The sequence below is a fragment of the Orcinus orca genome, chromosome X (genome assembly GCF_937001465.1).
Source record: "Orcinus orca chromosome X, mOrcOrc1.1, whole genome shotgun sequence".
In the NCBI taxonomy this organism is placed as follows: Eukaryota; Metazoa; Chordata; class Mammalia; order Artiodactyla; family Delphinidae; genus Orcinus; species Orcinus orca.
This window is the reverse complement of record NC_064580.1, coordinates 65320145-65334150: the sequence shown is the minus strand read 5'-3', so window position 1 is coordinate 65334150 and position 14006 is coordinate 65320145. Positions and strand designations below refer to the sequence as shown.

The following is a 14006-nucleotide window of genomic DNA, read 5'->3' as shown; positions in this document are numbered from 1 at the left end:
CTTTCTGGAGGGTTTTTATCATAAACAGATGTTGAATTTTATCAAAAGCTTTTTCTGCATCTATTGAGATTATCATATGGTTTTTATCCTTCAGTTTGTTAATATGGTTTATCACATTGACTAATTTGCATATATTGAAGAATCCTTGCATTCCTGGGATCAACCTCACTTGATCATGGTGTATGATCCTTTTAATGTGCTGTTGGATTCTGTTTCCTAGTATTTTGTTGAGGATTTTTGCATCTATGTTCGTCAGTGATATTGACCTGTAGTTTTCTTTTTCTTGTGACATCTTTGCTGCTTTGGGTATCGGGGTGATGGTGGCCTCATAGAATGAGTTTGGGAGTGTTCCTCCCTCTGCTATATTTTGGAAGGATTTGGGAAGAATAGATGTTAGCTCTTCTCTAAATGTTTGATAGAATTCACCTGTGAAGCCATCTGGTCCTGGGCTTTCTTTGTTGGAAGATTTTTAATCACAGTTTCAATTTCAGTGCTTGTAATTGGTCTGTTCATATTTTCTCTTTCTTCCTGGTTCAGTCTCGGCAGGTTGTGCATTTCTAAGAATTTGTGCATTTCTTCCAGGTTGTCCATTTTATTGGCATAGAGTTGCTTGTAGTAATCTCTCATGATCTTTTGTATTTCTGCAGTGTCAGTTGTTACCTCTCCTTTTTCATTTCTAATTCTATTGATTTGAGTCTTCTCCCTTTTTTTCTTGATGAGTCTGGCTAATGGTTTATCAACTTTGTGTATCTTCTCAAAGAACCATCTTTTAGTTTTATTGATCTTTGCTATCGTTTTCTTCATTTCTTTTTCATTTATTTTTGATCTGATCTTTATGATTTCTTTGCTTCTGCTAACTTTGGGGTTGTTTTGTTCTTTTTTCTCTAATTGCTTTAGGTGCAAGGTTAGGTTGTTTATTTGAGATGTTTCGTTTTTCTTAAGGTAGGATGGTATTGCTCTAAACTTCCCTCTTAGAACTGCTTTTGCTGCACCCCATAAATTTTGGGTCGTCGTGGTTTCATTGTCATTTGTTTCTAGGTATTTTTTGATGTCCACTTTGATTACTTCAGTGATCTCTTGGTTATTAAGTAATGTATTGTTTAGCCTCCATGTGTTTGTATTTTTTACAGATCTTTTCCTGTAATTCATATCTAGTCTCATAATGTTGTGGTCGGAAAAGGTACTTGATACAATTTCAATTTTCTTAAATTTACCAAGGCTTGGTTTGTGACCCAAGATATGATCTATCCTGGAGAATGTTTCATGAGCACTTCAGAAAAATGTGTATTCTATTGTTTTTGGATGGAATGTCTTATAAATATCAATTAAGTCCATATTGTTTAATGTATCATTTAATGCTTGTGTTTCCTTATTTATTTTCATTTTGGATGATCTGTCCATTGGTGAAAGTGGGGTGTTAAAGTCCACTACTATGATTGCGTTATTGTCGATTTCCCCTTTTATGGCTGTTAGTATTTGCCTTACGTACTTAGGTGCTCCCATGTTGGGTGCATAAATATTTACAATTGTTATATCTTCTTCTTGGATCGATCCCTTGATCATTATGTACTGTCCTTCTTTGTCTCTTGTAATAGTCTTTATTTTAAAGTCTGTTTTGTCTGATATGAGAATTGCTACTCCAGCTTTCTTTTGATTTCCATTTGCATGGAATATCTTTCTCCATCCCCTCACTTTCAGTCTGTATGTGTCCCTAGGTCTGAAGTGGGTCTTTTTTAGACATCATATGTATGTGTCTTGTTTCTGTATCCATTCAGCCAGTTTGTGTCTTTTGTGGGAGCATTTAATCCATTTACATTTAAGCTAATTATCGATATGTATGTTCCTATTCCCATTTTCTTAACTGTTTTAGGTTTGTTATTGTAGGTCTTTTCCTTCTCTTGTGTTTCTTGCCTAGAGAAATTCCTTGAGCATTTGTTTTAAAGATGGTTTGGTGGTGGTGAACTCTCTCAGCTTTTGCCTGCTGTAAAGGTTTTAATTTCTCCATCAAATCTGAATGAGATCCTTGCTGGGTAGAGTAATCCTGGTTGTAGGTTTTTCTCCTTCATCACTTTAAATATGTCCTGCCAGTCCCTTCTGGCTTGCAGAGTTTCTGCTGAAAGATCAGCTGTTAGGCTTATGGGGATTCCCTTGTTTGTTATTTGTTGTTTTTCCCTTGCTGCTTTTAATATGATTTCTTTGTATTTAATTTTTGTTAGTTTGATAAATATGTGTCTTGGCATGTTTCTCCTTGGATTTATCCTATATGGGGCTCTCTGTGCTTCCTGGACTTGATTAGCTATTTCCTTTCCCATATAGGGAAGTTTTCAACTATAATCTCTTCAAATATTTTCTCAGTCACTTTCTTTTGCTCTTCTTCTGCTGGGACCACTGTAATTTGAATGTTGGTGCATTTAATGTTGTCCCAGAGGTCTCTGAGACTGTCCTCAGTTCTTGTCATTGTTTTTTCTTTATTCTGCCCTGCAGTAGTTATTTCCACAATTTTATCTTCCAGGTCACTTATCTGTTCTTCTGCCTCAGTTATTCTGCTATTGATCCCTTCTAGAGTATTTTTAATTTCATTTATTGTGTTGTTCATCGTTGCTTGCTTCCTCTTTAGTTCTTCTACGTCCTTGTTAAATGTTTCTTGCATTTTCTGTATTCTATTTCCAAGATTTTGGATCATCTCTACTATCATTATTCAGAATTCTTTTTCAGGTAGACTGCCTATTTCCTCTTCATTTGTTATGTCTGGTGGGTTTTTACCTTGCTTCTGCATCTGCTGTGTGTTTTTCTGTCTTCTCATTTTGCTTATCTTACTGTGTTTGGGGTCTCCTTTTTGCAGGCTGCATGTTCATAGTTCCCATTGTTTTTGGTGTCTGTCGCCAGTGGCTAAGGTTGGTTCAGTGGGTTGTGTAGGTTTCCTGGTGGAGAGGACTAGTGCCTGTGTTCTGGTGGATGAGGCTGGATCTTGTCTTTCTGGTCGGCACGTCCACATCTGTTGGTGTGTTTTGGGGTGTCTGTGCCCTTATTATGATTTTAGGCAGCCTCTCTGCTAATGGGTGGGGTTGTGTTCCTGTTTTGCTAGTTGTTTGGCATAGGGTGTCCAGCACTGTAGCTTGCTGGTCGTTGAGTGAAGCTGGGTCTTGGTATTGAGATGGAGATCTCTGGGAGATTTTCGCCATTTGATATTACGTGGAGCTGGGAGCTCTCTTGTGGAGCAGTGTCCTGAAGTTGGCTCTCCCACCTTAGAGGCACAGCACTGACTCCTCACTGGAGCACCAAGAGCCTTTCATCCACACGGCTCAGAATAAAAGGGAGAAAAAATAGAAAGAGGATAAAATAAAATAAAGTAAGATAAAAGAAAATAATTAAAATAAAAAATAATTATTAGGGAAAATAAGATTTTTTAAGTAAAAAATAAAATATAATGGACGGACAAACCCTAAGACAAATGGTGAAAGCAAAGCTATGCAGACAAAATCTCACACAGAAGCATATACATACACACTCACAAAAAGCGGAAAAGGGAAAGAAAGAATCTATCTTGCTCCCAAAGTCCACCTCCTCATTTTGGGATGATTCCTTGTCTATTCAGGTATTCCGCAGATTCAGGGTACATCAAGTTGATTGTGGAGGAATAATCCGCTGTTCCTGAGGTTGTTGGGAGGATTTCCCTTTCTCTTCTTTGTTTGCACAGCTCCTGGGTTTCACCTTTGGATTTGGCCCCACCTTTGCGTGTAGGTCGCCTGAGGGCGTCTGTTCTTTCCTCGGACAGGACAGGGTTAAAGGAGCAGCTGATTTGGGGGCTCTGGCTCACTCAGGCCTAGGGGAGGGTGGGGTTTGGATGTGGGGCAAGCCTGTGGTGGCAGAGGCCAGCGTGACGTTGCACCAGCCTGAGGCGCACCATGTGTTCTCCCAGGGAAGTTGTCCCTGGATCACGGGACCCTGGCAGTGGCGGGCTGCACAGGCTCCCGGGAGGGGAGGTGTGGAGAGTGACCTGTGCCTGCACACAGGCTTCTTGGTGGTGGCAGCAACAACCTTAGCGTCTCATGCCCGTCTCTAGAGTCTGCGCTGAAAGCCGCAGCTTGCGCCAGTCTCTGGAGCTCCTTTAAGCAGTGCTCTTAATCCCCTCTCCTCGCGCACCAGGAAACAAAGAGGGCAGAAAAAGTCTCTTGCCTCTTGGGCAGGTCCAGACTTTTCCCCCCGGACTCCCTCCCGGCTAGCCGTGGTGCACTAACCCCTTCAGGCTGTGTTCACGCCACCAGTCCTCTCCCTGCACTCTGAACGAAGCCCGAGCCTCAGCTCTCAGCCCCCGCCTGCCCCGGTGGGTGAGCAGACAAGCCTCTCGGGCTGGTGAGTGCTGGTCGGCATTGATCCTCTGTATGGGAATATCTCCGCTTTGCCCTCCGCACCCCTGTTGCTGCACTCTCCACCGTGGCTCCAAAGCTTTCCCCCTCCGCCACCTGCACTCTCCACCAGTGAAGGGACTTCCTAGTGTGTGGAAACATTTCCTCCTTCTCACCTCCCTCCTGCTGGTGCAGGTCCCATCCCTATTCTTTTGTCTCTGTTTATTCTTTTTCCTTTTGCCCTACCCAGGTACATGGGGAGTTTCTTGCCTTTTGGGAGGTCTGAGGTCTTCTGCCAGTGTTCAGTGGGTGTTTTATAGGAGCAGTTCCACGTGTAGATGTATTTCTTATGTATCTGTGGGGAGGAAGGTGATCTCCACATCTTAAGTCTTCTGCCATCTTCCTCAACCTCCTGGGTTTTCTTTTGTATGGTGTTGGAGCAAAGGGATTTTTTTCTGGGGCAAATAGATCTATCAGTGTTGGGTTTTTTTTCCCCCTGAATGGTGAATCAGCTACAGATACTTGTAATTTATCTGCTTTTGAGATCCTTTTTTGCTGTATAATTTCAGTTTTACCATTATTTTGGTGAATAAATAATCTTACATATATTTATTGAATACCTGCTATATACAAAGCATTGTACTTATATACACAAATAACTACAGTATAAGGCAGTTTGCTGTAAGTGTTATGAGCTCTGTAGGATTTTAGATAATGGAGAAAGCATTTTTGAATGGATGATCAGGGGCGATTTCATGGAGGCAGGAGCATTTGACTAATGCACATAGCTTATAAATGAATATTAACATGGCAGTCAGTGTGAGTTAGGAATCCTGAAATGACAGCTCTCCCACTGCCAAAGATTTTATCTTTATAAACTGGGAAAATCATTCCAATACTAGTAAGTGGTTAATATCTAAACATTCCCATAAATACTAATTTAAGGTAAATATTTGTACTTTTATGAATACATAATTTGCATATGATTGATAATTGCTGCTTTTGTTTTTAGGCTATGAATATTGTGGTTCCCTTCATGTTTAAATATGCTGTAGACAGCCTCAACCAGATGTCGGGAAACATGCTGAACCTGAGTGATGCACCAAATACAGTTGCAACCATGGCAACGGCAGTTCTCATTGGCTGTATGTTGGTTCTTTAATCTGTCTACAGGTGTTGACTTTCTTCAAGAGGGTTTCATCATATTTGAGCATATGACCTTTTCACCACAAACACAACTTAGCATTTTGGTTGTTTGTTTTATGTGAGATTTTTTGTTTGATGTGTGGTTTTTAAAAAATTCTTTGTATGATATACTTTCCAAAAATTCTGTAATAAAAGTCTCATTTTCTAAGTTCTAGAAAACAATAACATGAAGTAAGACATTAAATTCATAACAACCGCTTCTAATAGTTAGGCTCCTTATAAGGTATTTTTTTAGTAAGGCTAGTTATTTTCTTGCTGTTGTTGTTAGCCGTTGAATAGGAAATTGCTGCATAATGATATACCTGTATTAATGTGTTATTAAATTATATTCAATAGCCATGACACAAATCTACAATTTGTAAAGAACAGAATATAGTGCTTTGTGTCCCCATGCAGTAGAAAGGATACTTTATGAAACTCAGACCTGAGTTGGGGCATGCTTAGTCAAAGCACTTGGATTTTTCAGGATCTCGATTTTATCATTTGTTATTTGGGGGAATTGAATTAGGTCACAAAACCTCAACAGATACTGTACATTTATCCACAATAAGGCCTTATGGGCTGCTGTTACTTGGAAAAATCTTTCAACATTTGGAATCTTATGGGAAAAAATAACAATGAAAAGTTTTCATGGTGGTGGAAAGATTGATACTCAGTAGGCTAGATATTTTCTAGGTTTCTTTTAGTGTAAGTATTCTGTGATATAGTCATTCATTGTACAAACATTTTCTGAGCCCTTGACGTTTTTATACTCCAACGATTCTAATATTTTTACACCCCACTTTTTCTTGATTGTATTGCTAGATGGTGTATCAAGAGCTGGAGCTGCCTTTTTTAATGAAGTTCGAAATGCAGTATTTGGCAAGGTAGCACAAAATTCAATCCGAAGAATAGCCAAAAATGTCTTTCTCCATCTTCACAACCTGGATCTCGCTTTCCACCTGAACAGACAGACAGGAGCTTTGTCAAAGGCTATTGACAGAGGGACAAGGGGTATCAGTTTTGTCCTGAGTGCTTTAGTGTTTAATCTTCTTCCCATCATGTTTGAGGTGACCCTTGTCAGTGGTGTTTTGGTAAGTAAAACATTTTTCATGGCAAGCTTTTATCTTACATTCTTGTTAGTAGCTATTTAGTACTTGAAGCTTTTGTACTATTGCATGCTTATGATTTGAAAGCAAAATCCCATGGTGCCAGAAGGGTTATACAGTTTGTTTAATTATTTTTCCACAAGCTTCAAGGGACTGTGTCCAAAGTCTTGATCATGTTATTATTGTAAAGAGCTGTTCAGTTCTACACATAGGTCAGTCATTTAGCTAGTGGTTGCAGTTTTTTTGTTAACAGACATTATGGTATATGGCTTTGGACTGGTATGCTCAGATTATCTAGGTTTCTTTCTATTCACCATTTGTAGCATTTTAGGCAATTTCATATTTTATAATTAAAAGTATGCATATAACTTAAAGTTGATTTTCTAAGGTATTTGTTTCCTCACTCAGTTTTTCATATATACAACTTTATACCAACATATTTTTTAATTAAAATCTTTGCAATTTGCTAGTGTATATTATAAACTATTTGGCAAGAGCAATGACTGTTTCTCATTTCTTCTTTTGCCTTCTCCAGTATTATAGATGTGGTGCCCAGTTTGCACTGGTGACCCTTGGGACACTTGGTGCATACACAGCATTCACAGTTGCTGTCACACGGTGGAGGTAAGGTATCCCCCAGAGGTCAGTCAAGGTTCAGAAATTAGTTATGCTTCTGTAGCAAACATTCCATGCCTATGCAAATCTTTGTCTTACAGAACTAGATTTAGAATAGAGATGAACAAAGCAGATAATGATGCAGGTAACGCTGCCATAGACTCGCTGCTGAATTATGAAACTGTGAAGGTAATATGTTTAATTTTACTTTCCTCTTCCTTTCACACCACACTAAGGTTTGTTCTGCCATTTAATTGAATAGGTGCTGTAAGTTAGAGCTGCAGATTAGTATAGGATCTCTAGGTATGATGAAATAATTGTACTTTATTGTTTTTCTTTTGTTTAGAAATTGCCCTTTCTACCACATTTTTTGTGTGGCACCATCGGAATTTTACCTTCTGAATTAATTTATAAGTAGTGACAGTATGGTTAGCATCTTGATTCAGAATGCACACTAAGTTCTTGACTCTATCCCTCATGCTGCCTAGCATAGTGTTTTTCACTAATTCATTTCATAATTCATTCATAATTCATTTCACTACTTCATTTATCTGTTCATTTTTCCATTTAACAAATATTACTGAATGCCTCTTGTGTGCAAAGCGCTATGCTAAGTCCTGTAATGGGGGAGGGTGGTAAAAACAATGATTACTGTTTGATCCTTGCCTCCCCAGAATTTGCTAAGCACTGGGAGAGTTAAAGTAAAGTATGCAAGTGGCTACATGAGAAAGGTGTAATGTGGTGGGGGCAATGAGAATTGTCAATTCAGAGTCCCAGAGGATCAAGGCAAGGCTTTGTGAAGGAAGTGCCATTGACAGCTTTTTTAGATCTGGGTTTAAATTAACTAGGCATTCAGTAAATGTTTGGGGGATGAATTTTATGGACTTTTCAAATACTGTCCATTGTGGAAAACTGCAGGAGTACCATAGTCCAATATATGGAAAGTCAGTTTTTAAAATGGTGTATGCAGTACAAAATTGTATCCATGAAAAGGATTCTAATCACTTAAGAGATTAAATTCCAATTATAGTTGTATGTAGTTACTATTTTTATGTATTTTGTAGTATTTTAATAATGAAAATTATGAAGCACAAAGATATGATGGATTTTTGAAGACATATGAGACTGCTTCATTGAAAAGTACCTCTACTCTGGCTATGCTGAACTTTGGTCAAAGTGCTATTTTCAGTGTTGGTTTAACAGCCATAATGGTGCTCGCCAGTCAGGGAATTGTGGCAGGTAATGGATATGTGGTTTTCACATTAGTCTATGTTTTACTTAACCTTTATAAAGATTAATGAAATAAATGTGTATATTAGTCTCATAAAGCATATTCAATAAGGTGCTATAACATCCTTGGAGTACTTTCATTTTTGTATCAGAATATGTTTTCTTGATTACATGATGATGTTTTTTTTACTTTCCTTTGTTTAACACTACAAGTTTAGCACTGGTTCTCTCATTGATTGGGATTACTGTTTGTGGGGCTACAACCTGATTCTTTTCGGAGTAACTTTCTTTTTAGCATCTGATATTTCTAATTTCTCTTGTAGACCTGGAAAGAAATGTAATTAATTTAGTATTTAGTCCAAAGGACTGAAATGCAAGCAGTCATATAAAAATTACTAGTAACCTTTTAATTTTTCTATTAGTTGTTCATTGCAAAACATTGCAAAAGTAAATAATATCTGTGCCTCTTTTCTGTAACCTGCTTGCTTAGTTAGGATTTATTCATTCACTGAGACCTTAATACATGGTTTATCAATTCCCAATCATGATATCCATTTGCTCCAATTTTTTAATTTATACTTTAAAAAACTTCTATTTTACATTACAAGGAACTTTCTTAGGAAGAAAGGAGAGATTTTCAGCCTTCCGTTTCTTTCCTCACTTAAGCCATTCTCTTTTACTTATATATTATGTGTTGTGTATGGGTGGGCTTTTGCCATTCCAGTTAGCATATATCTAGTTCCCTATTTTCCTAAATCATGGATTAAAATGCTTTGGAATTTGAGTAGGCCTAAGAGTTGCTGATTATGTACATTTTGAACTGTATTCCACAGTAGTAAACTGTAAACTTTTCTATCTTAAACTGGAAAGTTCATAACATCTAAATTTTTTTTTTCTACCAACTGCATATTAAGGTACCCTTACTGTTGGAGATTTAGTAATGGTGAATGGACTGCTTTTTCAGCTTTCATTGCCCCTTAACTTTCTGGGAACTGTATACAGAGAAACTAGACAAGCACTTATAGATATGAACACCTTGTTTACTCTACTCAAGGTAGACACCCGAATTAAAGTAAGTAACCTATTTAGTACCTTTTTAAAAGCATATAAGCATCATCTCATTAATGGTATTATTCCGGGGGAATATTTTTACATTACCATATTAGCAAACTAATTTCTCTTTTGCAGGAATTGGGACTATCATGTGTATTAAAAGGCTGTTACAGCTTTTACTTCTGTGTTTAGAAACCTTACAGTATTAGCAAAGAATATTATACCTAGAAGCTAAATTTTGTTAACTTCTATATTTGTACTTGCACCTGATTTACTTTTGCTAATAATGATATAAAATGTGATTGCCTCTCCTCACATTGTCAACCTCCTTTCTCCCCTGCCCACCATCCCTCTTTACCCCCAAAACAAATTTATCAGAAATCAAAGCATTCGGGATTTTTACCCTTAACAGTGAAGAGTGAAAAAACATTTTTAAAAGCATGCTTAGAAGTGGTCTAACTCCACTTATAAACCTCCTCCTTTCCCTTTATTTTCCTTTTTCTCTCTGTGAATTAGAAAATTGCATAGCTGTACTCTAGGAGGTGTGTAAAGTGGCTTTTTCTTTTCTCTTCCCTGCTAGGACAAAGCGATGGCATCTCCCCTTCAGATCACACCACAGACAGCTACGGTGGCCTTTGATAATGTGCATTTTGAATACATTGAAGGACAGAAAGTCCTTAGTGGAATATCTTTTGAAGTTCCTGCAGGAAAGAAAGTGGCCATTGTAGGAGGTAGTGGGTCAGGGTAGGTAATTTAGTTCTTTATAAAATTCTGCATTGTTGATTGCTGACTCCCATTGTAATATTTTTTTATGTGTCATAATAAAATGATGACTGTGGTTTAAAATAGGGGCTCCCTAATGCCAGTTGGAGCTACATAACCTTTCATTGTCTCCTATTTCAGGAAAAGCACAATAGTGAGGCTGTTGTTTCGCTTCTATGAGCCTCAAAAGGGTAACATTTACCTTGCTGGTCAAAATATACAAGATGTGAGCCTGGAAAGCCTTCGGAGGGCAGTGGGAGTGGTACCTCAGGTATTTAAAAAAAGAAAAAACTTATTTGGGGGAAGGTATATTGGGTTGGTGGATCTTTTACTAGAATCATTTGAATCCAGAGAGTCAGTATATGCTAATTAAGTTGGAAGTGTTAGGCCCTACAGGCCATATTCTGTTACCAAAAAGACAAAAAAAACATGAATTCAAAAATCTTCATGATGGGAAGATTTTTTTAAGCCTTAGGAAGATAGCATAACATAGAGGAAAGAGCCCAGACTGGAGTCAAATAGAACAGAATTGTAAGCCCAGCTCTAACCCATATACATTGTATGGCCTTGGGCCTGAGTTTCCTCATCTGTAAAATAAGGATACCGTTTTCTTGTAGGACAGAATTATTATGGAGTAGAGATAATATGTGTAAAGTACCAAGTACAATGTCCATCACATAATTGTTCAGTAAATGAAAACTATTATTTTAATTTTGAGCAGTTTTTGGCAGAGTAAATTTATAAAAATTACAAAGCAGTCTGGCTGCCAACTTCAAGTTGCTATGCCTTGTTCCCACAGTACCAAGCACAGTGCCCGACCCATAGTGAGCATTTAACAAGTATTTGCTGAGTGACTTTAGGGGGAAACATAAGTTCAGAGTAAGATCTGAGAAGGTAAGAAGGAGGTAGCCTTACAGGATGTGAGTTTTTCTTATACTGAAAGCCAATAGAGAGACCTGGGAGTTAGTTGCAGCCTAGAATCAGAACCAAATCCCTGGGAGAACTGTAAGAAAAGGATCAGACAGTTCCTTTTATGTAGCTTGTAAAAGGTCATCAAGTGATCTAACACATGCCACTCTGCCCTGTCCTCTCTTTCACTGAGAATCCCAAATTTAGTGTTCATGAGTCACTTAGGGAGATTATCGAAATTCCAACTCTCTTTCACACACCTTGGTTCTGGTTTAGGAGGGCAGTGGGGGCCCCAGAAACCTGCATTTTTGAATATGCCTTCTAGGTGATTTAGGTGATTCATAGACTATATGTTGAAAAACACTGACCTAAACCATATATGAAGTGAACTGAATTCTGGGCTGTTCCTGCTTAGGGCTCAGTGTCCTCATCCATTCTCTTGGGCTGTATAATAATTACCCTCATCGTTTTGAAAAATAAGATGTTTTATTCACTAAGGAAAAATATACATGGTCAATAAATGAAAGAAAAGATACTCATCCTCATTAGAAGTCTTAGTAATTAAATCAACAATGGGATACCATTTATCACCTACTAAACTGCTGAGGATTTTAAAACTCATAGTATTTAGTTTGGGCAAGGCTGTGTGAAATGGCTAGTCTGTTTTGCTGGAGAAAGCATACAACTTTCCTGATGAACAAATTGGCAGTATGTAGCAAGAGTCTGAAAAATATTTATACCCTTTATTACAGTAATTCTGCCTCTAGGAAGTTTTAGTAAGGAAATAAACAGGGAAGTGAACAGATTTTTCTATGCTAAACAGTTCATTATAGTGTTATTTATACCAGCACAAGTTGGAAACACTATAAAATCCAGTATTAAGTAGATGGTTAAATTATCAGCATAGGATCAAATGTCATACAGTCATTTTTAAATATCATGTTTGTAAAGAGTATTGAGTGTCATAGATAAATGCTCAGATACAAAGTTTGTTGAAAAAGAAGTTACCAAACAAAATGTAATATCTCAGTTTTATAATACTAAATGAATACATTATAACAGAAAAAATATTGGAGAAAATACAGCAACATGTTAATAGTTATTGCTGGATGGTGGGATTATGGAATATTTACTTAATTTTTGTTTTACCTTATATTTTCTATTTCCCTTTTTTTAATATCTTTATTGGAGTATAATTGCTTTACAAGGGTGTGTTACTTTCTGCTGTATCAAAAAGTGAATCAGCTACACATATACATATATCACCATATTTCCTTCTTCTGCGTCTCTCTCGCACCCTCCCTATCCCACCACTCTAGGTGGACACAAACCACCGAGCATATCTCCCTGTGCTATGTGGCTGCTTCCCACTAGCTAGCTATTTTACGGTTGGTAGTGTATATATGTCCATGCCACTGTCTCACTTCGTCCCAGCTTACGCTTCCCCCTCCCTGTGTCCTCAAGTCCATTCTCAATGTCTGCATCTTTATTCCTGTCCTGTACCTAGGTTCTTCACAACCTTTTTTTTCTTTTAGATTCCATATATATGTGTTAGCATATGGTATTTGTTTTTCTCTTTCTGACATACTTCACTCTGTATGAACACACTCTAGGTCCATTCACCTCACTACAAATAACTCAATTTCGTTTCCTTTTATGGCTGAGTAATATTCCATTGTATATATGTGCCACATTTCTATGTCCATTCAACATAAGACACTTATGTTGCTTCCATCTCCTGGCTATTATAAATAGAGCTGCAATGAATATTGTGTTCCATGACTCTTTTTGAATTATGGTTTTCTCAGGGTATATGCCCAATAGGGGGATTGCTGGCTCGTATGGTAGTTCTATTTTTAGTTTCTTAAGGAACCTCCTTACTGTTTTCCATAGTGGCTGTATCAATTTACATTCCCACCAACAGTGCAAGAAGGTTCCCTTTTCTCCACACCCTCTCCAGCATTAATTCTTTGTAGATTTTTTGATGATGGCCATTCTGACTGGTGTGAGGTGATACCTCATTGTAGTTCTGATTTGCATTTCTCTATTGATTAGTGATGTTGAGCATCCTTTCATATGTTTGTTGGCAATCTGTATATCTTCTTTGGAGAGATGTCTGTTTAGGTATTCTGCCCATTTTTGGGTTGGGTTGTTTATTTATTTTATTTTTTTGATATTGATGTGCATGAGCAGCTTGTATATTCTGGAGATTAATCCTTTGTCCCTTGGTTCATTTGCTAATATTTCTCCCATTCTGAGGGTTTTCTTTTTCATCTTGTTTATGGTTTGCTTTACTGTGCAAAAGCTTTTAAGTTTCATTAGGTCCCATTTGTTTATTTTTGTTTTTAATTCCCTTTCTCTAGGAAGGGGGTCAAAAAGGGTCGTGCTGTGATTTATGTCAAGAGTGTTCTGCCTATGTTTTCCTCTAAGAGTTTTATACTATCTGGTCTTACATTTAGGTCTTTATCCATTTTGAGTTTATCTTTGTGTGCGGTGTTAGGGAGTGTTCTAATTTCATTCTTTTACATGTAGCTGTCCAATTTTCATAGCTCCACTTATTGACAAGACTGTCTTTTCTACATTGTATATTCTTGCCTCCTTTATCAAAGATAAGGTGACCATATGTGTGTGGGTTTATCTCTGAGCTTTCTATCCTGTTCCATTGATCTATATTTCTGGTTTTGTGCCAGTACCATTCTGTCTTGATTATTGTAGCTTCGTAGTATAGTCTGAAGTCAGGGAACCTGATTCATCCACCTACATTTTTCTTCCTCAAGATGGCTTTGGCTATACGGGG

At 37.6% G+C, this 14006-nt stretch overlaps 1 protein-coding gene across 6 annotated transcripts in view; it reads left to right on the top strand.

Annotated features, from left to right (window-relative positions):
• The window catches only part of ABCB7 (ATP binding cassette subfamily B member 7), a 139941-nt gene that overhangs the window by 85170 nt on the left and 40765 nt on the right, over nucleotides 1–14006 (top strand). For 5 of the 6 annotated variants that reach the window (XM_004283812.4, XM_004283813.4, XM_004283814.4 and 2 more), the window contains 8 exons: nucleotides 5359–5491; nucleotides 6357–6625; nucleotides 7176–7264; nucleotides 7357–7444; nucleotides 8320–8494; nucleotides 9400–9557; nucleotides 10119–10282; nucleotides 10442–10571. In XM_004283812.4, the coding sequence (XP_004283860.1) occupies nucleotides 5359–5491; nucleotides 6357–6625; nucleotides 7176–7264; nucleotides 7357–7444; nucleotides 8320–8494; nucleotides 9400–9557; nucleotides 10119–10282; nucleotides 10442–10571 (1206 nt within the window). The remainder of the gene's footprint in view (nucleotides 1–5358; nucleotides 5492–6356; nucleotides 6626–7175; nucleotides 7265–7356; nucleotides 7445–8319; nucleotides 8495–9399; nucleotides 9558–10118; nucleotides 10283–10441; nucleotides 10572–14006) is intronic. The other variant, XM_033412929.2, reaches the window with a different exon arrangement.